Source organism: Candoia aspera, chromosome 2 (assembly GCF_035149785.1).
Source record: "Candoia aspera isolate rCanAsp1 chromosome 2, rCanAsp1.hap2, whole genome shotgun sequence".
Taxonomy (NCBI): Eukaryota; Metazoa; Chordata; class Lepidosauria; order Squamata; family Boidae; genus Candoia; species Candoia aspera.
This window is the reverse complement of record NC_086154.1, coordinates 41,956,674-41,981,683: the sequence shown is the minus strand read 5'-3', so window position 1 is coordinate 41,981,683 and position 25,010 is coordinate 41,956,674. Positions and strand designations below refer to the sequence as shown.

The window sequence follows — 25,010 nt, the reverse complement described above, 5'->3', positions numbered from 1 at the left end:
TGGGGCAGTTGGCAGGTATGGCTCAGCTGTCTGATTTTTCAAAGCAGCCTAAATCTCTCAAGGGATGAGAATTTTTTTTTAAAGGTTCATATTATAAGTTTGTATCTGGTGATCCTACCAGATGGTATTCAGAGTGTCTAGTGACATGTGATTATAATTCGGGCACTTAGCACCCAACATATTGTACATGCTGTTATAATGTACCGATGCATTTTCCTGAAATGTACACCTGCTCTGTCATATTCTGTAAATTCCCCAGAAGTGAGAGTTTAACAGCATAAAATGCAGATTCTCGAGGAGGATTTTAAGAGAGAGAGAGAGAACACAAGGGGGAGGGAGAGAGAGAGAGAGAATGGTGATATACCAAAGCATGGCATGCCTGCAGTTGACTCCCTTCTTAATTCAAAGCCCTAGTACAACATTAATACAGCAAATCCTGGAGCAACGAAAGTCACTGAAAAAAATAGCAATCCTTTAACATATATTCCAGTACAATGAGACGAAAGCAATGTACTTTAAGCTTACAGTATAAGCATGGCTCAGTGCTAGTTTAACTTGTCTGTCCTCACAAGTAAGTCAGGAAATCCTTTGTGAGGGATTTCCCTGAGAGGGGTCCTTGTTTCTCCCCAGAGTGCTTGAGAGAGTTGAATGTGTAGTTTAGAGCATGACTGATTTTGGATTTCTCCTGTGTGAGAGAGCACATTCCCAGCTAGAGAAAATAAGAAACTTGGGAGAGCAGAGAACTCCTCCTTCCCAAATGCATTTCAGAGACTGGTATGTGACAAACTTCTCATTCCAATGGGAAATCTAGATGGATTTCTCTGTTTCTTTCTTAAAGCTCAGTAATCTTATTCTGGAACGATATCTTCTATTTAGCAAAAATTTTAAGGAGTTTCAAGGATTTTTTTTTTAAAAACTTCCTCTGTGTGATACTTTCAGAATCAAATGTTTTGTGTAATTCTGCTGTAATGAGGTTCCTGATATACTGAATATTTGGCTACATACAACCAAAGATGCAAAAAGTCTTTGAATCACTGCATAGGGAGGAAAAATTGAATAAAATTGCCCTCTGTAAAGAAGTTTCCTTGTTAGGGATGTTTAGAAAAATTTCCAGATTCAGGATGCAAACAGAATTTGACTCCTTTAATCCTAAACAAGCAACACCAGTCAACTACTGAATGCAGCCAATATCTCTGTTTGCCTGTTGGCTCGCTAAAGAAATACAAAAGCCAAAGCAGTTTGAAATGCTTTAATCTTGGCAGAGCTTGACATTAAAAAGTCAAAGCTCCTTTCATAAACTAATTTCACATCTCTCTAGACTTTTGTCATTTTGGTTTGCTTCCTTCTGAAAGAAAATTCCTGACTTCCCTTTCACTGATACCTTGACAGGATCGACAACTGCAGGGATTTCATGAAATGTTAACTGAAATTCTAGGCTACCACACCTTAATCACTGGTTAAATAAATAAATAAATAAATCTAGGATTCGTCATAGTATCCCAGCAACAAAGGATGTTATTAAACTCCACCTATGACAAATATGGATCCACTTAAGAAACAACACAAGAAGAAAATAAACTGCTAAATATTCTAGTTGTCTCATCAGATGAATAATACATTAAATTAAAGCAGCTGGTAGAAGAATAAACAATCTGCCCATCACAAGAGGAAACATAAAACGCCCCACACAAATGGCATAGGGAGTATAAACCATCACTAGATTTCTCTTTTTAATTTTATTTATTTTCCACTGCATGTTATGCCATTAAATGACTTCATCTAGCAGCAGAAAACTAAATTGTTTTGTTTAACCAAAATTCATAAGTTACTCATTTCTCAGACTTCAGTGAAAAGAAGAATGCATCCTGGAATGCGTACTGACACATTAACAACAGTTTTATTCTTCTGAGAATAAACTTGATGGACTGTTCCTCCTTTTCCCATTACATATTTATTTTATGATCATGGAAAAGTACATTCCATTTTGGGTAATTTAATTTAGGTTGCTTCCCTTTCTCCTCCTCCTTTATTATCAAGTCTCATCTGCAAACACTAAAAGTTGTAATTGATGTCAGTTTTAGCAACTGATTTGATGTTGTGGGTGATGCTGTGGCTTTGCAGATGACAGGGTGATGCCACGGGCACATAAACACTATCTTGGAAGCAATCGTGGCCAACAGCACTGAATGAAAGGAGTGAAAGTGAATGAGGTTCAGGATACTGAGGGTCAAGATGACAAAGCAGTAGCTGTGGGCATAAAATGAAGTCAGAGAGCAAAGTTATGCTGCCATTTTGTGAATCTGTTGGTGGAGTGGATCAAGTAGGAATTGAGTGAGAGCAAGCGAAGCTGCACAGGACCAATCAAGCTGTAACTTTGGTCACAGATACAGTAATTGTTCACAGCCAATATTTGTGCGTTGTGGGACCTTAAGATTGTAAATACCCAAACTTTCTCCAGTTCTAGTATCTAGAAATACTGTAAATTCAATGTAACATAGACATTGTTTTGTTAAACAATAGCCTTCATTGCCATTCTGGAAACATTCTCCTTGTGCAAGAAGTTTCTGGCTTTGGTATATAACAGCACCAGCTTATCAAATTTACAGTCTTTTATTTGTTATTCCCCTCTTAAGTTTACACTTGCTGAATGTTCAATCCTTACCCCAGAACAGGATTCTTTGGGAATCTTGTTCCTACGCCACTCTTTTTAATCTCATTGCCGGTATAAACTCTTTACCTTTGAACCACCATTCCTTTTTCTGCTGTTCCTGTTGTTGTTGATTTACTTGCAGCCTTTCTGCTCTGGTGAGCACTTAAAGGCAGCTAATAAATTTTTAAAAAACATTAAAAGTTTAATAATAGCAATATTAAAGTAAATACTAAAATCAGCTGTTTAAAGATTGGTAACAGAGATGCGGTTTTTACAGATTCTCTAAACAATGAGGGAGTGAGAGCCAAACACAGTTTTTCATAGGAACACATCCCACAGCCTGAGAGCAGTGCAGGAGAAGACCCTCTTTTGACTGCCAGAAGATGAGCCTTGGAGAACAGGGCCATAGATCTCCCAAGGGGTTGGCCTGGGATGCAAGTGATGAAATGTGCATTGTGATTTCATGATTCAAAAACCACAAGGTCAGGGCACAAGTATGTGAGGGTGGAGTTTCTGTCATGATGTCGCCACGGGCATGTTGTAATTTGAACCAATGTGTGGTTTGCTCTGGATGGCTTTGGAAGGGAACCTTCAAGAGGGCATCTCCTGTTATTAACAATAAGAGAAGTTTGTAAACTCTATTCAAATTGTAATGTGGGCACCAACGAGTTGCTGGGAAATAACAGTTTCTTCAACAACATTATATTGCAGTTTGAGCACTGGGAAAATATTATTTTGTTTTTATTTTTATTTATTTTATATCCCACCTTTATTATTTTTATAAATGACTCAAGGCGGCTAACATACCTAATACTCCTTCCTCCTCCTATTTTCCCCACAACAACAACCCTGTGAGGTGGGTTGGGCTGAGAGAGTGACTGGCCCAAGGTCACCCGGCCGGCGATATCCATGCCATACATACGACAGGTATATGGACCCTCATAGCTAGTAAGTAACAATTTAGCATGTATTATACAAATACTAAATTGGGTCCTCAGTGCAGGATCTCCCAGCAGAGCCTGGCAACCAGGGGCAGTACAAAAAGAGATTCATACCCCAAGAAATAAACATTATCACATTTCATATAATCAGTTCTTACTACAAAACCTGTACAGTACTGTTTTCTCACTATTTTTCACTCAGTTTTGTTGACATCAAAGAGAGATGAGAAAAGGAAGTCAAACAAAGGTAATTCATTTTCTTTCACATTTCATTTCTTACTACTGTTATACACTGCCCTAATCATGAACTGACTGCCAGACAGAGCATCATTTATTAAGCCAAGAAGTCTATTGCCTCTTTTAAAATATTTAAGCGATCTACAAGAATGCTAGTTTGTAAGTGTGATGCTCTGGGGAAGTGGTCTTCCTTGTGATAGATGATATACTCCTTCCTGGTATTTTCGCATCAGGTTACAGACTTGTGGGTCCTCCTGGACTCTGTTGTACCCTGTCCAGGAGCACAATTTATCAACAGGCTGCTGGAAGACAATTTATCAGCTCCATCTGTTGCATCAGTTTTGCCCTTGTCGGAATTCTGCCAATCGTTTCATGCTGTTACAGCATTTAGGACAAAGTCCCATGATCTCCTTTATCTTGAACTACCCTCAACAGGCTCTCGCACAGAAGGCGCCGTGGTTGCATTTGGGAAGTAGGACCATAGCAGTCCCATTTCCCATGTGCTTCTGAGCCCAACTGATGGTGCCAGGTTTTAACTTTGTAACCCTCTCAGAAAATGGGGAATGGGAACAGTGGGCGCAGAAGCAGTCTTCCTCATATATCTGGATAGCAGCACAGAAATCTGGGTTATGCAGGATAAAGGCTGCTGTTCTCTGGCCTACACTTTGTGGTCCCTTTTTCCTATAACATTTATCTCTTTCTCAGTACTTTTGCACTGTCCCAGTTTTAATTTCCTACTGTGTGCCGGAGAGATGGTTTTTGAGACAAAAGACTACATATTGCCATTAGCAGTAGTAGCTGTAGCAGCAGCAGCAATAGCAATGTCAATATTCAATTTGTTACTTTTTTTCAGTACAATGATCTTAGTCATAAAGCTGGTTAACCTAAAAAAACATTAAAGAGACATTTGCAGTAGCTTGGAAAACTGTGCAGATCAGTTTCTGCTGGGGAGAATTTGTCCACAAGGGGCACACTTTGTGTTGAATGAAAATTAGCGTGAAATGTCCCAGTGAACTTTTGGTTGTTGGGAAAAGCTACTTCAGACAGCAGAAATTAAACAGCAGATGCGCTAGTTTGGGAGAGAAAGCAGGTTTTCCATATATGCTGTCCTTCCAGTCTAACCCATCCTTGTCTACAGAATGTTTTTCCTCCCACAGGAAGTTAGATTTATGTTTAACTTCGTACCTGTGCAGTGCATCTGGGATTTCACACTGGGGGTGGGGGAGGGGAAGGAGGAAGCAGCTGGAAAGTGTTCTCTATAGGAACCTTGATCCTATTTTATATTTATATTTATATTGTCGATGTTGTATTTTATGTATTGTGCTGTTTTAGGGTATTTTAACTTTATTGTAAGCCACCCAGAGTCCCTCTTTTGGGGGAGATGGGCGGCGATCACCTGGTGGTGTTCTTAATTACCAAGGTAGGCATCAAAGTGCTCCACAGTTATTTTGGACTTTCACCCCCTCAGCCCTTTGCTTTTGGGTCAATGGGAGTTGAAATTCAAAATAACCTGAGATCCTCAGTTGCTTACCATAGTATAAGATGTGAATAAACCCAAACAATGATTGAGGTTAGAACCGCAACAATTAATAGATAGGTGCTGTGATAGAGACAAATCTATAATGTGGCATGTTGAGCCATAAATTGTCATAAATCAGTAATCCAGCTGCAGACCAAAGCTAACATCTGTATCCTATTTGGATTGTGGTACTTCATATTTTCGTAAAGTTATAATGTTAGAACCCTAAGGGCATTATTTCAAATATAGAAAAGGGAAGCCAATGGAGAAAAAAGCAGGCAATGAGATGGGGGAAAATATTTGTTCCTGGACCATACAAAACAGAAAGAGCTATTTCAGCACTTCGGTATATCACTGGAGGTGTCCCAGCTGTGCAAAAAGGAACCCTGTAGATGCAGGGATCTTTGTAGGGAGCGGTAGAGAGTCCCTGCATCGCATCTGCTCCAAGCACAGAAGCCCCAACAGTGACTCTGGCAAAACATCCTGGGCACTGAGGAACTGTCAGTCAGGATTTTCAGTCAAGGAAAAAGGCAGGCTTAAAACCAGAGCTGAAGAATAGAGAAATGGATACTTATCATACAGATGTATGTGCTTCAAGAGAAAAAATAAGGCACACATGCGTGTTTCATGCATAAATGCTGGAATATATCCTGTGGAGAAAGCAAACATTCTCAGTTTTGTGTATGTGTATGTGTATGTAATGTGGATTTTAATTTTGAAAGCCACCTGGAGTCACTGTGTCTTGTTGAAAGCTAGAGAAATCAAACCCACAACATTAGATTTGTGTTGTTTAGTAAAGTCCAGGGGAATCTATTATCCAGTTGCTGGTGAACTATAGCTTCCAACAGAACCAGCCAGAATGGCCTGTAGTGAGGAATGCTGGGAGTTGTAGTTCAGCAACATACTCACAGAATGAATTCCTCATACTTATAGAATATCCAGATTTTGACATTTTGTCATCTTTGCCATCTTTTATTCTTTATTTTGATTTCTTATTGCATTTCTTATTTTATTTTTTCTTTAATGCTTTTCCTTGTGAGCTGCCCAGAGTTGTTGGGAGTTGGGCGGAATAAAATTTTAATTTTATATATATTCCGCTTCAGTTTCTTTCCTACTTAACTTTTAGGGACATATGGACTAAAATCAATTGCTTAAAAGGAAAGCTACAAGACATTTAGAAGGAGACTGACTTGATTTTTAACTACTTAGCTACTTGCTGAAATATTTTAGTTGTGGTAGATCTATCAAATCTGAGCTGCAGAATTCAAGATGACTGTAAGATGGCAGCAAATTTAGACTTTTCTATTTCTCTTTGCTGTCATCTACTGGTTGCCTGGATTTTTGTAGATCAGATATCATAATTGTAATTTATAGCCTTCTTTTACTATAATTTCCTGTAGGGAAAAAGTAATCATGCAAATCAAGGCTTTTGACTGGAAATATTCATAAAAGTTTCATTGATTATTCATTGATTCCTCAAAACAACACTACATTTTCCCAAAAGAATATTTTGTTGTTATGTATCTGTTACTGGTACTTTATAAATAAATTAACTTAATTGGAATAAACTGCAAATGAGAATTGTTCTAAAATATGTTCCTTTTATTTTTTCTCCAACGGCAGCTATTGGCTGGTTCTGTATACCATCTGTATACCATTTAACTCAAACATTATGTTCTGCCAAAGCCTGAATGAATAGCCTCTTTTCTCCACAGCTGGTAAATGTCAATAGTAAGCAGAAAATTCACCTCATGTGTTCTCTAGACTGAAATAATACCTGTGATAAAAAGATATAAAGGGAGGAGTTTGGGGTTTAATTCATGCCCTGTTTTCATTTAAGGAAGATGTAAATAGATTGCCTGCTGTCCTTTCTGAAAATAATGCCAGAAAAAGACATGGTTTAGCTTCTCTCTTCGAGCAATCTCAGGAAGTTGTATATATGCTTGGCAGTTTAAGTTCACAGGAGCCAGTGGCCCCATGGATGGAGCTGATAAGAAAGGGCATGAAAACAGAGGGATACATGGTAAGGTCAAATGGGGTGTGTGTGTACAAATGAAAAAAGCAACACTGCATTGTCATATATGCATTTTGTGACATCACCCATGTGTAGACGAAAGGCAGAGCTTGTATCATGACATTCCAACACTACTTTCATGATTCTGACAAAGCATCAGATCCTGTGGACACTTCTGCACCAGAATAACTTTGGCAATGTACAGAGAAACTTTTCTTAAGATACCTTGATAATCTCTTATCCAAGCACTTTTAATTATCAGACCTTCATAGTTTCATTGATAGAAATTATTACAGTGCCTAAGTTCCTCTCGCTGAAAAACCTTGGGAGAGAAACTACTGCTGCTTCGAACCTCATTCTTAGGAGGCCTTAGGCTTTCTCTAGAACTTCTTTTGGTGGTGATTTGAAATTTTGATGGAGGTTGGTGCACACCTCTCCATTCTTCTGCATCCATTGCTGCCCACTTCCTGATCTGAAGAAGCCCCAGGGAGTTTTGTGCAAATAGGGAGCTGAAGGTTAGTTGTTGAATGAAGAGTGGTATATGGTGAAGGTAAAGCACGCGTAAGAATAAAGCAGTGTTAGTGAATGATTCAACACTGAGCAGGGAGTAAGACAAGGATGTGTGATGTCCCCTAGCTGTTTGAAGTTTTTATGGATACGTAAGGAGTGATTATATGTGGTCTGTTGTGTGGAATGAATGTGAGAAATATAAATTGAATAGAATGGCAATTGGTTACTTCAGAAGTGTGTATTGTAAAAGGGTCAAGAATGAATGGATGTTGAATGAATGGAAGTTAAGGTTGGAGAGCATTGACGAAATCCTCAAAAACAGAAGTTGAAGTAACAAAAGGCAGTGCATGGTTATGGTAGAAACAAGGATGGTTTGCAAAGACAGAAAGATAAGGAGAGACATATAATGAATGGCATTGTTGTAAACTAGCTTTAGCTATGTTTTATTTCTGTTGAGTGCAGAAAGGAGAAATATTAAAGTCAGATAAATTAATAGCTTTACTTATCTCAGGCAATTAATCTATTTGACATAGTATTTCTTCTTTTCTGCACTCTGCATAACATTGCTGACCCTAAAGGAGACTAGTGTGATGAGTATAAATGTGTATGTTTATAAATACTGTATATGTGTGTATAACATTTTATGTCAATACTGTTTATCTCCTTGTGATTGTGAAACTTTCAAAGTAGGAGACGGTATCATGCTTATAAATCCTTGAACATCAGGGGTAGACAACTTTTCTGGGGTCAGGTGCTTCCTGCCTCAAAATGTTGGGAAACTGGGCCATTGGGTTTTTTTGGCAGTTATGGTCTGAGAGGGCTCTAGGGTCTCGGAAAAAAATATTTGGGGACCATTTGTCACTGTGAGGCTTCAGGTTGCTGACCCCTGCTATATTTTCAAATCAAATCAAATCCTTTATTACAGTCACAGAGGTAGGTACAATTCAGCAACAATATTACAGAGGGGAAAGGGGATTGGGATAAAGGGGTAGCTGACCAAGTTACACAAAAGACAGAAGAGGAGAAAAAGTAGAAACAGCAAAGAAGAACTGGAGTGCCCGCCCATATTTAAAGGCAATGAGAACAGCAAGAAATGTTTAAATGTTAAGTAAATACAAAGCTATATTGCTGTATGACAGTCTAGTAGAGTACTAAAATATGAATATATTAAAACATTTAGATAATTAAAAATGTGATAAAATGCAGAAGTATATACTAAAATAATAAAGTTCTACCTGGAATTGAGAATGAACATAATTGAGAATGCTTACTCAATACCTACTTAGTTGTTGATTATAATCATAATTTAGGTCATATAAGAGGAGGAGGAGGAGGAGAGAGAGAGAAGGGGAAGAAAAATAAAATGGCCCAAGGATGTTGAGTTATCAGGTTGAGTCTGAAGTCAACTGTCGCCTTCTTTAACTGCTGCAGTGATAAATTTCACTGCTGTGTAAGTGATGTCAAGATCCGATCTGAAAGGAGGTATTCAGTGTAGAAATTGTCTGTTCTCCCCGGCACTCACAGTAAAAGGGGAGTTCTAACGTTGTTTCAAAGATCCTTGTAGAAATTCCAGTAAAGGAGGACTTTAGTTTGTATATACTATATGGAGGACAGGAACACATAACAGCAGAAGAAATTTCTATTCTCCCTGTCTCCCTGTTCCTTGAATGCTTACATTTTTTGTGTGAATCTTTGAATCCTGGATATGTATTCATATGGATATAAAAAAGCAGCATATGCAATACTTCCCTCCATCCACTCTGAACACCCTGAGTACTTTTCAGAGATGCATTTTGCAACGAACCCAGAATGAAGAGTGTTCCCTTCCTAGGGCAAGCAAGTTTTGCTGATTACAGGCAAATCTCTCCGAGGCCAAATTGGATTTGGCATCACAGCAAAGTGAACACGCAGCCCAAAGACAAATAATGTTGGCAAATGAGTGACTGTTGCCCAGTTCTGGAATGGTTCCAAAGCCCTCATTCAAATAGGGTAGGCAGGAGGGGGGAGGTCTGTTCCCCAGATATGCTGATGACAGCCAGGAAGTCACAACCAATACTACCAACAGCAGCAACTATCAGCAAGAGGGTGAAAGGGGATGAGTGGAGTAAACAAAATAGGAAGGAAGGATGAAGTGAAACTCAAATGGTAGGATAAAGCTCGGTCACAATAGAGAATAAATCCACAGCCTCTTCCCTGTGAGAACCCTTCAGGTATTGGAAGGCTGCTATCATGTCTCCCCTTAGCCTGCTCTTATTTAGGCTAAATAATATCTGACTGTAAACCACCCAGAGTCACTGGCTGAGATGGGCGGTGAAGAAATGTGAGAAACAAATAAATATCTACAGTATGTATGAATTTCATGGGTTAGTAGCAGGGTTGGCCTTTCATTGGGAAAAGGAGCTGACAATCTTTTTATTATTATTAATTTTTCAAGATATAATTAAAACAATGCAGAATATAAGACCGATAGAATACAAATCTACAAAAGAAACAGGAAAAACTAAAACGGTGCAGGAATAAACAGAAAAGCATATCAGACAAGTGGCTTTTGACCTTTTCCAGCACAGGTATAAAAGTACTTAAAAGTTAATCTCTTACTATTAATTAAGCATTTAGTAACATTGTATCACTAAAATCAAACCATTCAATCATCAAAACCTAGAATCAAGACTTCATTCTTTCGCGTTACAAGCAAATAGTCCAAGAGTGGCTTCCAGATGGAAACAAATCTAGTTATGGTGTTTTCTCTTATCAATGCTGTCAGTTTAGTCATTTGCGCCAATTCCATCAACTTAATCATCCAGTCCTCCATTGAGGGTATTTGTGCATCCTTCCATCTTTGAGCATACAAGAGTCTTGCTGCTGTTACTATATATAAGAACAGAGTTCCATGTTGCTTTTTAAGCTGTTGGTCCATCAAACCCAAGCAAGGGAACAACTAGAATTGGAAGGTTATACTTGTCAAAGGAGCTGACAATCTTGACCGGCAGCAGCATAGCCAACCTCATGCCTTTTCCTCTAGCTCTTCCCTTCTCCTGACACTAACCTCCGGTATGATGAAATGTAAGCGCTGAAGTGAAATGTCCAGCTTCTAATAGGCTTTCACTCACGTATGCCTAACTGCAGCACAAATGTGCTGGCAACCTTTTCTTGTCTGCTGTGTCCCCCATGACACATGTTGCCCCCCCCCCCCAACCCATAAGAGTGACAGGTTTCAGTCATCCTCAGCTATATCAGTGTTAAGACAGGCTTAAAGGGGATAAATCTGTTAGGGTTTACTTTAGAGCAGTGTTTCTCAACCTTGCCAACTTTAAGATGTGTGGACTTCCAGACTTCCAGACACATTGGCTGGCTGGGGAATTCTGGGGGTTGAAGACCACACATCTTAAAGTTGGCAAGGTTGAGAAACACTGCTCTAAAGGGAAGTTAGGTGGCTGGCAGTAAAGGAAGGCAATAGAGGCAGGAAAGAGATTGGCAGTGGGGATTCAACTTTTCATGCTGGTATATTTTTCTGCCAACTCAAGGATGAGTGGAGAAAACTTCAACTCCGTGCAGGGAACAGGCTCTGTGTGAGATGGAAAGAAGTCTCCATCTTGTCCTTTCCCGCAGGCAGCAAAATCTCATGGCTCAGTCTTGAAGACAGAGTATTTCTGCCCCTGCTTTATCCAGTCAAATGTTTCTTTCAGTCCTGCACTCATCTATATACCCTTTGTGAGTTAAACAAGGAGTCTGAAATGCTAAAGGCTGAAGCCACAATATTCTGTTGTTTTCCAGCCCCATCCTGGAAAAAGTCATTCTTCTTACATTCTAATCATTTTAAAACTTTGCACGACCATGTTCCTAGAGAGAATACCTAGAGATGCTCTGTATCGTGTACCCTATAGAAAAGAAAAGCACAAAACCAGCTAGGCTTTGGAAATGAAGGGAATCCTAAAGCAATTCTTGGCAGCTGTGGAACCATAAGGAGCCATTTTACATTCTGCACCAATTAAAGTAAGGCTGGCCTAACATCTCTCTTGCAAGTTTTCATCAGTAAATCTGCCATGCCTCTAATATATGTTGCTGCTCGGAAGGAACTACATGCCCAAAATTCTTACAGCACATCGTCCCCATTTTCATATTTAAGCCTTTCCCAATACAGCTGATTCCAAACAAACCCTTCCCAGAAATCTTGGAACTGCTGGAAGAGAGAATGGGAAGTAGGACATAAATTCTGGGGAGACAGCAGATAGAAGGCAGGGTTCCTCCTCACCCCTCCTTGCGAGGCATGTCAGAGCAAAGAATCCAGCCGAACACTTCTTTGGGATGCAGCGGCCGTATGCCCAAGCCGTACAGACCTTCTCCTTTAAGATTCTTGCCTGCCTGTAGCCATTTTTCAGAACATTCCAGTCCTTTTAGTGCTTGCAGCAACTGTTTACAAGTATTACTTTTTAAAATGATTTTTTTTTCCTTTGATAGGTCCATGGGAAGTGCATGTGCAGACATAACACTGCAGGACACCATTGTGAGAAGTGTGCACCATTATACAATGACCAGCCATGGGAGCCAGGCAATGGAAGAACCGGGGCAGCAAATGAATGCAGAAGTATGTGGGTCTGGGGGAGAGAGGGAAGGAGGGAGCAACAGAACGATGAATCTTTCCAACCCAGTAGGACAGCCCTGTGACTAAATCTGTATTTATGATGCTCTAGCAGCAGATGGAGAATTGTCATGCGCTGCCTGCCTCTGAATAATACTCAGACACTGGTTCGATGGATCAGGCTCTGGTTTATTCACAGCGCAGTTACAGCGTCGGAAGAAAAAAGCTGAGAGTGACAGGAGCGCGCCGGTGCGGGGTTTAAATACCCCGCGCCGGTCAGCGCCCCCTCACTCGCGGTCACGTCACCCCCCTTTGTCCAATACGTTGCCCTGCCGGTGGGTGAGGGGTTGTGAGGCCCCGCTGGCGTTCCGGGATCGCCCATCATCGGGTTTTCTATTCATCCGGTGATTGCTGTCAGCTGGGCGATCCCCGTTGTATTGGCGCTGATGGCTCGGGTGTGCTCCGTGATCCGTTTAGTTATTGTTTGTTGGCCGTTAGTCGTTGTGAGTTGATGGCTACTTATCTTGAGCCCCTTCTCCTGTTTCCTTGCTATTGTCATGTGTGCCATTGCGCTGATGACTTCAGCTCAACGGCACTCATGACATACTGCCCCCTGTCCGAATAGTGCTCCCCCCCGGTTTTCTTAATTTTTTTTTTCTTTTTCTTTTTTTTTTTTTTTCGGTGGAGCTGTCAAAACGGCACTTTTTTTTTTTTTTTTTTTCAAAATTCCCACCGGAGTAGTTGTCGCCCCTCCCTTTGCTCCTCCCTCTACCACGTGCCTTCCCAGGGTGTGTCTATGGTGCGCATGCCCGGGTCACGTCCTGGCGTGCGCATGCTCCAGCCACACCCTGTTTGTTTGGCTCAGTTCGGCGAGGAGAGAGGCGTGGCTGGTCGGGTGCTTATCAGCTCCAGGTAGGGCCCTTCTTTTTTTCATTTAAAGTGCGTCGCCTTTGTTATATCTCCTGGGCGTTGCCCCCAGGTTGCCCTGTTGACTTGCTTGCCACTCCCCTGCGGCCGGGGGGCGGGGGGAGGGTGCTGGCGAACGCTTGTCACCACCTCGTGGGCCCGGGGCGGGGGGAGTGAGTCCCGGGGGGGGGAGGTCCACCCAAGTCGCGGGCTTGGGGGGGCCCTTTCCCTTGGGGCACGGGAGGCGGGGGGGGCCTGCGGGGGGGGGGGTTTGCAGGGGACGGCTTGCTGACCTTGGTTGTGGCTTGTCGGGGTATGCCCGGTGAAATGCTCTGGTTAGGTCAGGCGCGTTAACGTTGTGCGCCGCCACCCATTCCGGGTGGGGGAAGTGTTTCCACCTGACCAGATAGTGTAGAGTTCCTCGTTGCTTGCGGGAGTCGCATTCCCCCTGGTAGTTGCGGTTGGCTTCTTCCGGTCGCCAAATGTGAAGGTGCGGGTCTCCCAGTTGATGCGCGGGTTGTTTGTCGCGAGCCATGGCATCCCCAGGACTGCAATGGGCCGTCCGATGTGAGTGACGACGAACGATGTGCGTTCGGTGTGAGTGCCCATTTGCAGGGTGACCGGCTCGGTTTGCAGCGTGGCTGGTTTCCCTCCCGCTGTGGAGCCGTCCAGCTGGTGGAATGCCAGCGGCGTGGGGAGGGGGAAGCAGCGGAGGTCGAGTTTGGCGACTAGGTCGGGGTGGATGAGGTTTTTTGAGCACCCCGAGTCCACTAGTGCCGCGGCCGTGGTGGCTCCGTTGCCGGCAGAGAGTTTGATTGTCGCCATTATTACGGGGCTTTCGTCGTTCCGTCGAGGTGGTCCGCGCTGCTGTCCCACCGCCTGCCTCGCAACGCGTTTCAGGGCAGGCGGGGAGCTTTTCCCGCCGGCTGGTCGGGGTCTACGTTATCCTCTTCCCCCCAGTAGGCGTCCCAGCCTTCCTCTGGTGTCGCTGTGGCCACGGTCATTCGGCAGTGAGGGGGCGGCCCCAGGTTGGGTGGTTTGGGGCTAATTTTCGGGGTGGGTTTAGGCGCACTGGTCGGCGGTCGGTTGGCGAAGCAATCCACCGTCTTGTGCCCTAATTTGCCACACTTCCCGCAGGGCTCCCGATTGAATTTCTTTTTTGGATATATGGGGCCGGCCATCCCCACGTGTGGTGCGGGTACCTTTTTTCCGGCATAGTTTGTGTCTTCCGTGGTTGTCATGAGGAAGGTGCGGTGCGCGTGTTCGGCTTTCCCCGCAAGGTGGATCCACCCGTGTAGCGTTTCTGGGTCGTCGCAGTAGAGGGCCCATTGGAGAACGTCGCGATTGAGCCCCCTTTTGAACATTTCCAGCAGGGTGGTCTTGGACCAGTCGCTGACCTTCCCCGCAAGGGCTTTGAACTCCAGGGCGTAGTCAGGGACCGTGCGTGTGCCCTGTTTAAGTCTTTGGAGTGCGCTTTTCGCCCTTACTTTGGCTAGGGGGTCTTCGAAGTAGTTTTTCATCTCATTGATGAAGGCAGGGAAGGTGGCGAGGGCGGGGGAGCTGGACTCGTACAGTTGGACGTACCAGTCCGCCGCCCTGTCTTGTAGTTTGATCGCCACGGCGGCGATCTTGTCGGCCTCGGAGTCGTAGGAGTGTCCGTGCCTCCCCATGAACTCCCTGGCGTTCATTACGAAGAACGAGAGTTTCGTGGGGTTCCCATCGAAGAAGATGGGGAAGTCCTTTGGGGCCCGGGCATTTTGCGCGGCCCTGCCTCTCGCTTCCCGGTCTGTGGTGTCGTCCGCCTGTGCCGTCTGCTGACCCTCCGCTGGCCCGTGGGGGTTCGGTGCTTCGCTCGGGGTGTGGGCCTGTGCGGGGACGTCGTTGGGTGGCGCGGGGGGCATAAGCGACTGGAGCATGGTCCAGAGTTCCGTCAGTTGAGCCCGCATGGCCGCGAGTTCAGCTCGTGCCTCCTCGTCCACAGCCCGCGCCGCCGCTGGGGCCGGTTCCGTTGGTGCGTCAGCGGGGGTGGGTTGCCGGCGGGGTTCATCCTCCCTCTGCCGCTGGTCCGCTTCCTCCGCCGTCTGCTGGGTGTCTCCATCGTCCTCCTCCGTGTTGACCGCCGTTGGGCTGTCGCTCCACGCCCGTTGCTGGGGTGCGATGTGGGGCGCGAGGTCCTCCGCTGGTTTCGGAAGGCATGCTGCTCCCTCCCGCGGTCGGGTTGCCTCCGTCGCCATCTCCCCTTGGGGTTGGAGCTGAGGCTCGGGTAGGGTGGGGTGGGCGTCCATGGCTCCGGGAGTCCGCGGTGCCTCTGGCCTTGGTCGGTCCTCCTCTGTCTCTTGCCGCGCGGCTCGCCCTCCTTGCCCGCGTCGCTCCGGCTTCATCTTGCTGGTCTTCTCGCCGTCTATTCCTCCCGCGGCTCGTTGTCGTCTGGTGGGGCTCGGCGAGGCTGAGTTTATGACTCTCAGCTTTATGTCATGCGCTGCCTGCCTCTGAATAATACTCAGACACTGGTTCGATGGATCAGGCTCTGGTTTATTCACAGCGCAGTTACAGCGTCGGAAGAAAAAAGCTGAGAGTGACAGGAGCGCGCCGGTGCGGGGTTTAAATACCCCGCGCCGGTCAGCGCCCCCTCACTCGCGGTCACGTCACCCCCCTTTGTCCAATACGTTGCCCTGCCGGTGGGTGAGGGGTTGTGAGGCCCCGCTGGCGTTCCGGGATCGCCCATCATCGGGTTTTCTATTCATCCGGTGATTGCTGTCAGCTGGGCGATCCCCGTTGTATTGGCGCTGATGGCTCGGGTGTGCTCCGTGATCCGTTTAGTTATTGTTTGTTGGCCGTTAGTCGTTGTGAGTTGATGGCTACTTATCTTGAGCCCCTTCTCCTGTTTCCTTGCTATTGTCATGTGTGCCATTGCGCTGATGACTTCAGCTCAACGGCACTCATGACAAGAATGGACTAAGAAAATTTATGAAAAACCTTTCAGGTCCTTCTCTCTTTTGCTCTTTACATGCAGAGAGACATCAGGCATGTTCTATGCCCCAGCAAAATGCAGGTAATCACTAAAATCATATGTTGATTAGAATTATTGACAAAGCAGAAATATTAACATTTAAAAGCAAAATAGTTTTTGACTCCCTCAGCTGTGTGATATGAATCATACATTCATTAGCAAGTGTGTTTCTATGTGTGCATTATGTTCATGCATACAAATATATTTAGCCTACTTGATATATTGTAAATATCAGTATATTATAAAATAGAATAAAGTTCTAGTTTTAAAGAGACTTGTCCTTTTTTACTGTTTTCTACTAAAGCAGGTGACAACATGCAGTAGGATTTTAAAAATTCACCAGTTCTCAGTGTTTTATGAAGGAAAGCATTTATTTCACTGACTTAAGGGTAAAAACTTGCAGCCATCGGTCTGCTGTTGTTTATTGTTATTAGGCTGACTATAGAGTGTATATCAAGCTGAAATAATCTTTGGTAAGAATAAGCTGGATAAAACAAAGCTTTAGCCATAGGGAAGTTCTTGGTATTTAGATAAATGATTTCTCTTTGTAAAGTTTCCAACTATCACAATCCTTTTGTCTAAATGCTGTGGTACAACCCACCTTTGCTTTCTTTTTGTTTTACTGGCAAGGTTTTATAAGCAGGTGGTCAGTATTCCAGAAAGAATCAAATTGAAGCTATTCAAAAGAGTAACAACCTAAAATTGGACAATGGTTATTCAGGTCAAATGCAGCAATAGACAATTTTTATTTATATCCCAATGTCCTTATAAGAATTAAAGGAGGGGCAGTTCTCCATCTTTCATATTTATTTAATAGTAAAAAGCAGCAAGCCAGCCAACTCATTGACTCATCACAATAATTGCTTAATTAAGAGCACAAAGGAATCAACAGAAATGTTATATTATTCAATTCTTTTTTTTTTTGAGTGCAGACTTAGCTACTCTTACAATAGATACTGAAATCAATCCTACATTCCTATACTCAAGGTATATATTTTTCAGATAGATAGATGGACAGACAGGCATCATGCATGCATGCATGCACACACAGACACTGATCCACCAGCTGTGATGCCAAGGCTTCTATCAAATGTAGATATGTGCACATTATGTCAGTCTTTTGCACAAATGAGCATACTGTAGCTTGAGAATAAGTTTCCTCGCACTGAATTTCTTAACAAGCTTGATCAGTTAACAGGAATGAGCAGCAAATGTCATTTGGGAGTGAAGTTTTATACTCACCTTTCTGTACTTATTGTAGACATGAGTAGCAAGCCCATCCAGAAGAAAAAGTTCACTGTGTGATGCCCCACTCACTTCTCTTAAACTGTAAGCAAGAGCCATGCTTTTCTTTCATTTAACCTCAATTTGTGTTTCTCTTTTCCCTCCCTCCCTCACCCCCCTCCTGCCTGCCACAGAGTGCCGCTGTCACCATCATGCAGATAGCTGTCATTTTGACCACAGGGTCTGGCTGGCCTCTGGAAAGAAGAGTGGGAGTACCTGTGACAACTGCAAGCACAACACTGAGGGCTCCCGGTGTCAAAGGTGCAAGCCCGGGTTTTACCGAGACAGAGACAGACCCCTGTCCTCCCCAGATGTTTGCAAACGTAAGGGGCTTTGCTTTGCTGAATGTAATCCTGAGAAATGCACAATGAACGTGTTTATAGATAGCAAAAGGAAAATGTCTTTATTCATTTCTTTAAAGGGGCTCATTCACTGCTTTACTTTGCTTTTCAAGGATGGAACCTCCACCCAAGTCTAGGAATAGGAATAGAGACATTCATTTGGATAGCAGTTGAATGCAAACATAGCTTATTTTACATTTTTGACCAATCCATGAACTATATTTAATGATTTTTCAGTTCTCCAAATTTTGCAGTGTAATTTGCCAACAGTAAGAGGTGTATTAGCAAAAAGAACCCTTAGATTTATTTATTTAATGCCTTTACCAATGAAATCAGGATAAATATACACATATTGGTGAAAATAATGTATAAAACTGTATTATATAAGAGAAATTTATTTTAGAAAGTGATGCAAAATTGCAAAGCAAAATGCAGGCTTAGAGAAATGTCCATCAAACTACATATGGATTTTAGTATGTCTGTATTTTTAAAAAATATATTGAGAAATCAAATTTGAACTTGGCATTCTCACAAAAATGGGTTGCCAAAGAAATCAGCATGGATAGATTGGTCTATCCATGTTGAAGACTTGCAAGCAACCTGAATCCATTACATATTCCACCACTGATTTCCTTAGCCGAGAATGGTTTGCTAATTTCACTACTGTAAGACTTTGCATCTCATGAGATTATAGTATTTTTACCCCAGTTTCAGATTTCAGAACTTGGATGTAAAATATTTCCATGCAAACACCTCCCCTAATTAAAGAACAAACTTCCATTTTGGAGGAGTCTTGATGTTCAGGTTCGTGGGATAAAATTATATTCTGCAATTATTATAGTTGTGCAATTGCAGTTGTGGCTGTGGTGTGAAAACTGCTGCACATCAGATTTTTAGCATGCAGAATGGATCATACCAGATCACACCAGAAGTCCTGTGGAAAGATGGAAGGGTGTCCAGAGGGCCCAGGACTTAAATAAGACCAGGTGATGCCTGGTATGCCAAGAAGCTGGACTGCATTGGTCTCAAAGACATAGCTTTTCATACTTGTTTGTTTGTTATATTTATAAGCTGCATTTGCTCTAAGGAGCTCAAACGTTAAAAACAACAAATGAACTGTCAAAGGCATTAATGTTCATTTAATATGTGGCGGAGGGATTATCATGGGGAGATTGGGCTAAAGTCTGGCTCGTTCATTAGAAGTAAGCATTTCAATTGCAAAGTCAAGATCTCTTTTTTGTAGTACACCTGCTTTCACTCTGACATTTCTTTAATCAACTTACTGACTACTTCTGGGGTTTCTCCTGCTTTGATAGACTTGATCAAGGTTGCCTTTAAACTCAGGTTACATAGGCTTTTCACACTGCGATTGCCAGCCCTCTGATGTTGCTCAAGTGGCCTCCAGTTCACAACACTTCCTCTGTTTGTGCTCTTTTGTGTTTGCCTTTCTTGAATGCAAGTGATCGCTCAGCCTCCATACCGCCAATGCCCCCCCCCGCTTCACCTATTTGTAACATTTTGTGTGAGCACATGGATCAAGGATCTGCATAACCTACTGGTATGCCCGACTGTGGTGCGTGACACCAAAGGGCTTCTCTTGTGGCTCTTTCTCCCAGTCTGAGAAGTCTTGCTCAAAAGGAAGCTTTGTAAAGTCGTCATTGCACCGGATTAAATTTCAAGACTTATGGCAGTTGAAAGAGTTTGGGTTCTCTTCTAAAGCCTCGTCGTGCTGCCAACACTCTCTAATCAGAAAGAAGTATTATTAGATAGTCACTTGGATGGGAACAACTTAGAAGTAGAACCATTATATGCTGTAGAAAAGACTGCATGAATGAAACTGTATCTCAGCTTTCTCCATGGCGCTTTTATCTGATCTGGCCACCGACTGCCCAATACAGTGGAGGCAATTTTTTTCTCTAATACTGAATTCTAAATTCACCTCTGTGAACGTTAGCGTGGGCAGCTCACCAAACTATTCTCATCCAATAATCCTCTTTGAAAATTACGGGCTATACTGGATATTGTTGTATGTTGTATCTGACAGCATTTGATACCTGCGTATTCAGTGGTGTTTGTTTTTTAAATCCTTGATCGTATGCCACCTGTGGCATTTGCCATATGCAGTGGCATTTAGTGCTTAACAGCTCATGAGATTTCATAATTGCCACCTGGAAACAGGACAGATTAGATGCAAAAAGGTGTAAAGCGTGTTAAGAGAGACAAATACATTTGAAATTAAATTTCGGGTTTGAAATTTCAGACTCACTGCTTAATTTTTAATTAATTTTTCTTTTTTAAGAAATAAATCCTGCCCTTTTATTGTATCCACATCACAAACTTTTACCATGTCTCATTTGTAACAGTCAGAAACTTTATCACATTTAACTTTTTTTTTTCCGGTTTTGCTAAAATCTTGCTAAAAAGAAAGAACAAAGAACAGTTTGGGGGCTACCTTAAGGATGCATAAACTGTCTTAGCACAGCTAGATTTATAGTCATGTGCCTCTTGTAGTGCTTGCCTTCTTCTATGGAACTGCATTTGCACTGCAGGTGCAGAATGCATGACCCACCTCCTGAAGGAGGGCACATAGCTTTGAATTTCTTTGGTCACTGTCCTAACAGTCAGGAATCACGCTGAGATGAGGAGTAGGTCTCTAGTGTTTATTACTGCTACATAAGACAGAAAATCCTAACAAACTGAAGAAGCGTGGGAAAAACCCAGACAGATAAACCTCAAACGTTAAGGCGGGTCTGATCTGTGTCTCTTTGAATGGCTGCTTAACTCCTCAGTACTACGCATGCGTTTTCCCCCCTGGATAGGGGCCCCCTCCTGCTCACCATCAGTGCTCATGACAGTCACTCTGAGTTGCATTCCAAGCATCATTCAGGTATGAGATGATGTGCTTGCATCACAGATGTACAAATTTGCAAAATAACTGCATCACACAAGGAGAGATGCTTGTTTCCCTCTTTTAGTAGCATAAGATGAATATGCTTATATAGATTGACAATCAGTATTAATTCTTATGTTATTGGGGATGGTAACTTGTAGATGTAACGGTATGTGGAAATGACCTTGGGAGATAGGGGGAAGAGACGCAGCCAAGGGAACTGTCAGATAAAAGGCAGCTTAGCCCGCTGAATAGTGGGCGGGGGAAGAGGCTCAGAAGAGACCCTCCCTAGTTTCTCCGGCTGTAAAGGGGATGTTGGGGAGAAATATACTTTCAGACTTGCAAGATTCTGTTAGTGTAACCTTACGATAAAATAGAATTAGCTCATCTGGCTGTGTTTCCTGTCTGGTGTAGCTCGCATGCTGAAAGTCTTATTGCCAAGTATTGTGTGGGGCTGCTTCAATACAACTCCACAAATGTGCTTCCCATTTGTGCCCATTATTTTTTATTTGACATTAGTCATATAAGAAAGGCAGAGACTCATTCCCACAATCACATTAAACTTGGAAGATGCTCGAAATACGGCAACTGTGCCTTTCTTGACAAATTCTGGCAACCATACTTTCTGGCTCATTTACCAAGGCTAATGACATTTGTGGATCCCTGTCACTGTGTGTGTATTCTCCTGAAACCATGCATATACAGTATGCATAAAGAAGTCACTAGTAGTCTTACGTTATGAGTCATTTGGTCGATGCTAAGAAAACATCTACAGTATATGAGGCTAAAAGCACCTGATGATTCTTTCTTGCAATGTTTGCATATGCTTGGTATGAATGCTGCTTATGTCTAGAAAGTGGAACACAATGAATTCTCTCTCTCTTGGCTATTCATTCTAATCAATTACTGAGAAAACATACCATGTGTTGTCAGTGTTATGCGTGTAAAATTGCTTTAAATGTCTGTCTGGCATCAGTAGATGTTTCTAATTAGCGTTTCATGCTTCTTGGTTTCCCAGTTGGTAGGTGATTTCATGAGAGCCCTTTTGCCTGATTAGTTTGAGGACTAGCAAAAACATTTTACTGCCCGAAAAACGTACTGTATACTGTACATACTGTATATGCATACAATAAGTTAATTGTGTGCATGTGTGTATCTTTTTTCCTATCTGCAATATAGCTATTTATCCAGCCATGTTAAGTCTATGAAGCTTCTGCTGTTACTGAATGCACGTTTGAGTTTCTGGAGAGTTGATACTTATTGTCATATTTGCTGTGAAGTCTGTCAGCTGGGGACTTCTGGGGGAGGCATGGCAAACTGAAGATGTCTCCGCAAAAGCGGAGCCGATGACCCTGGCAAAGACCAAAGAACTGGTGAGTAGACTGGTTCTTCGGAACCTCTCCAGATAAGGAGAGGATGGGAGATCACCTGCATGTGCTCCGGATGGCTGCTTCTCGTGAGTAGACCTCAGGACAGCAGTTTTCCGTGTGTTGGAGCACCAGGAGATGAAAGGATTAGGAAAACAGGAGAAGGAAGGAGTATTAGGTAGGTTCGCCGCCTTGAGTTATTTATAAAACAAAGATAATAAAGGCGGGATAAAAAATAAAATAAAATAAAATAAAATAAAATAAAATAAATCTTGCTCACAATTATGGCAGAGCCTTTTAAAGGACACTTTGCAAACCTCACTTTCTAATCACCTTCAAAGATTGTCTATTAACCATCTTAAAGCTATTAGAGAGTTTCAGAATGACAAGTGTGAAAAGTCGCTGGGTGAATTTAACCAGCTCTGAACAAAAGAAAAATTAATCACAAGCTTAAAAACTTAAAGAATTTGAAGTAAACAGCAAAAAACTAAATAAGATTTTGATCTAAAAAAGTTATAAACGGATTAGGGGTCTAGGTAAATTTGGATAATTGACTTGTACTATAAGATTTTGGAATTAACTATAAAAAATAAATAGCTTCTTATGGGAAACAGACTTGTTTTGGCTATCTTGGTTCATAACAAAGATAAGTGACTATCGTTTTAGAAACTGGACAGTAGAGGGGACTAAAGATTCTGAGTAGAAGGGAAAAAAAATACAAGCCAGCTTTTGGTGTTGGTTGAGATTTAGAGCCAGTTTGGTGTAATGGTGAAGGCATCAGGCTAGAAACCAGGAGATCATGAGTCCTAGTCCCACCTTAGGCACAAAGCCAGCTGGATGACCTTGGGCCAATCCATCTCTCTCAGCCCTAGGAAGGAGGCAATGGCAAACCACTTCCGAAAAACCTTGCCAAGAAAACTGCAGGGACTTGTCCAGGTAGTCTCTGAGAATCAGACATAATTGAACAGATTTTTTTTTTTAAATGGAGACTTATAAAATGACACAAAAGTCATAACATTGGAAATATTAAATGAGATCTTTGAAGAATGGAACCAGAAATTAGTAACTATATTATCAACAGTGTCAGTAATGATGTCTGATTCTAGGGATAGATTATGTCCAAAAGATGTCAATGAGAGAATGACAAATGTGGAGCAAATTTTGTCTGACAAGACAGAGAAAGTACCAAAAGTGGAACTACAAATGACAGGGTGAGAGAATGATTTGGAAAAGGACACTTTATTGGATACACAAAAGAAACTGGCTGAAGTTTTAAAAATCAAAAGGGAAATACAAGTGACCTGAAAAATGTTTTCTTACTGTATCTACAAAAGAAGCTTGTTAAATCCTTGAAGAAGAAGTCTGTGCAATGGGATAAAGAATTGAAGAACTGAAGAGAAATCAAATCCTACCACAACATTTGAATGAACTGAAGATTAAGGCTGTTAGGAGTAAAAGGAAGGAATATAAAGTTTGTTTATTTGATCAAGGTTAAAATATGACATTTATTTGCAAAGTTCTGGCAACCCTTTATGGACTTTTTGCTGACGCCAGGATTGAAAAGTTGATGTTCTATGGATTTGCTTATAGATAAGGGATGGGATATGGGATGAAGAGATATCTGTTTGTAACCTTAAGGGAGTGAAGAGTTACTAAATTTGTCTACACTTGTAATGAAGGTTGGAAGTCACTTCTTTATATATTTCTTTTCTTTTTCTTTATCATATTTTTTTTTCTTGCACTTTTTATTCTTTCTTACTATTCTTTTTCCTTTAAGTTTAGTTTGTATTAGTTTTTACTCTTGTAATCAAAATCCTTAATAAAAAATTATACATGAAAAGGAAGTCTGTCAACTTGTTAGATCTGGTAAAAATCCCACAAATGTGTTATGTCTGTTGTAATGAATACCTTATTGCTGTACAGTGATAATGAACAGTATTTATTGACATATTTATTCATGGTAATAAAAGGTACAGTATAAGCTATATTTTCTAATAACTAACTGAGCAGTGAGGAGGGAGCCATGTATGTAGGCAGAAAGAGTACCTAAAAGGGCAAAAGTATGTCACTAATCTCCTCAGGGGTCTTATCAGCCAGTTTTAGAGATGCTGGTTTCTTCCTTTTTTTAAAGAAAAATTCAACACTGTTGCTTCCTGTCTCAACTCTTGATGTGCTGACGCCACGCCAGAAAAAACAGTCCAGGCTTCCAACCTGCCTTGCATGCCTTGGCATCCAAAGAACCGTAATGGAGAAGATGAGATTATACCCCAGGCTCTCTGTTCCCCTGTGCACACTTAGAATAATTCTGAAAGAGACTGTGAACAAACTCTGAGTAGGATTTCTTCTCATACAGTCTGAGCCTATCTACATGGACAGGTTCTTTCATCAGTGAAGGCTCCTTCTCAAGCCTTGCAGAAGTTGATTGATGGGTGCACTCTTATTCCCCCTCGTTATGTACATTGACAGTAAACCAGAAGATGACATGTCAACAGCTGAACTGGCTGTCCTTTAATCAGGTTTCATCTTCAGGAGCTAATCCCACACACGGCTCCCCCGCTCATGAGCCTTCATTTGTGCCACACTTTGTCCAACAGATCTTAATTAAGCAAAATGCCTAAGGGTTTGATATCATGTTCCAGGAATAACTCATGTATCTGCTTCTTTTCACTGGGAAAACACCCTGATAAAAATTGCTGTGAAATACCTAAGAGAAAAATAACAAATTTGTCACAGCAGATTGCACAGATGTTTGTGAGATGAGC

At 42.2% G+C, this 25,010-nt stretch overlaps 1 protein-coding gene across 1 annotated transcript in view; it reads left to right on the top strand.

The window, feature by feature from the left end:
• Nucleotides 1–25,010, top strand: part of LOC134489160 (netrin-4-like) — a 63,980-nt gene that overhangs the window by 29,135 nt on the left and 9,835 nt on the right. The window contains exons 4-5 of the mRNA XM_063291670.1: nucleotides 12,330–12,456; nucleotides 17,785–17,973. Of these exons, the coding sequence (XP_063147740.1) occupies nucleotides 12,330–12,456; nucleotides 17,785–17,973 (316 nt within the window). The remainder of the gene's footprint in view (nucleotides 1–12,329; nucleotides 12,457–17,784; nucleotides 17,974–25,010) is intronic.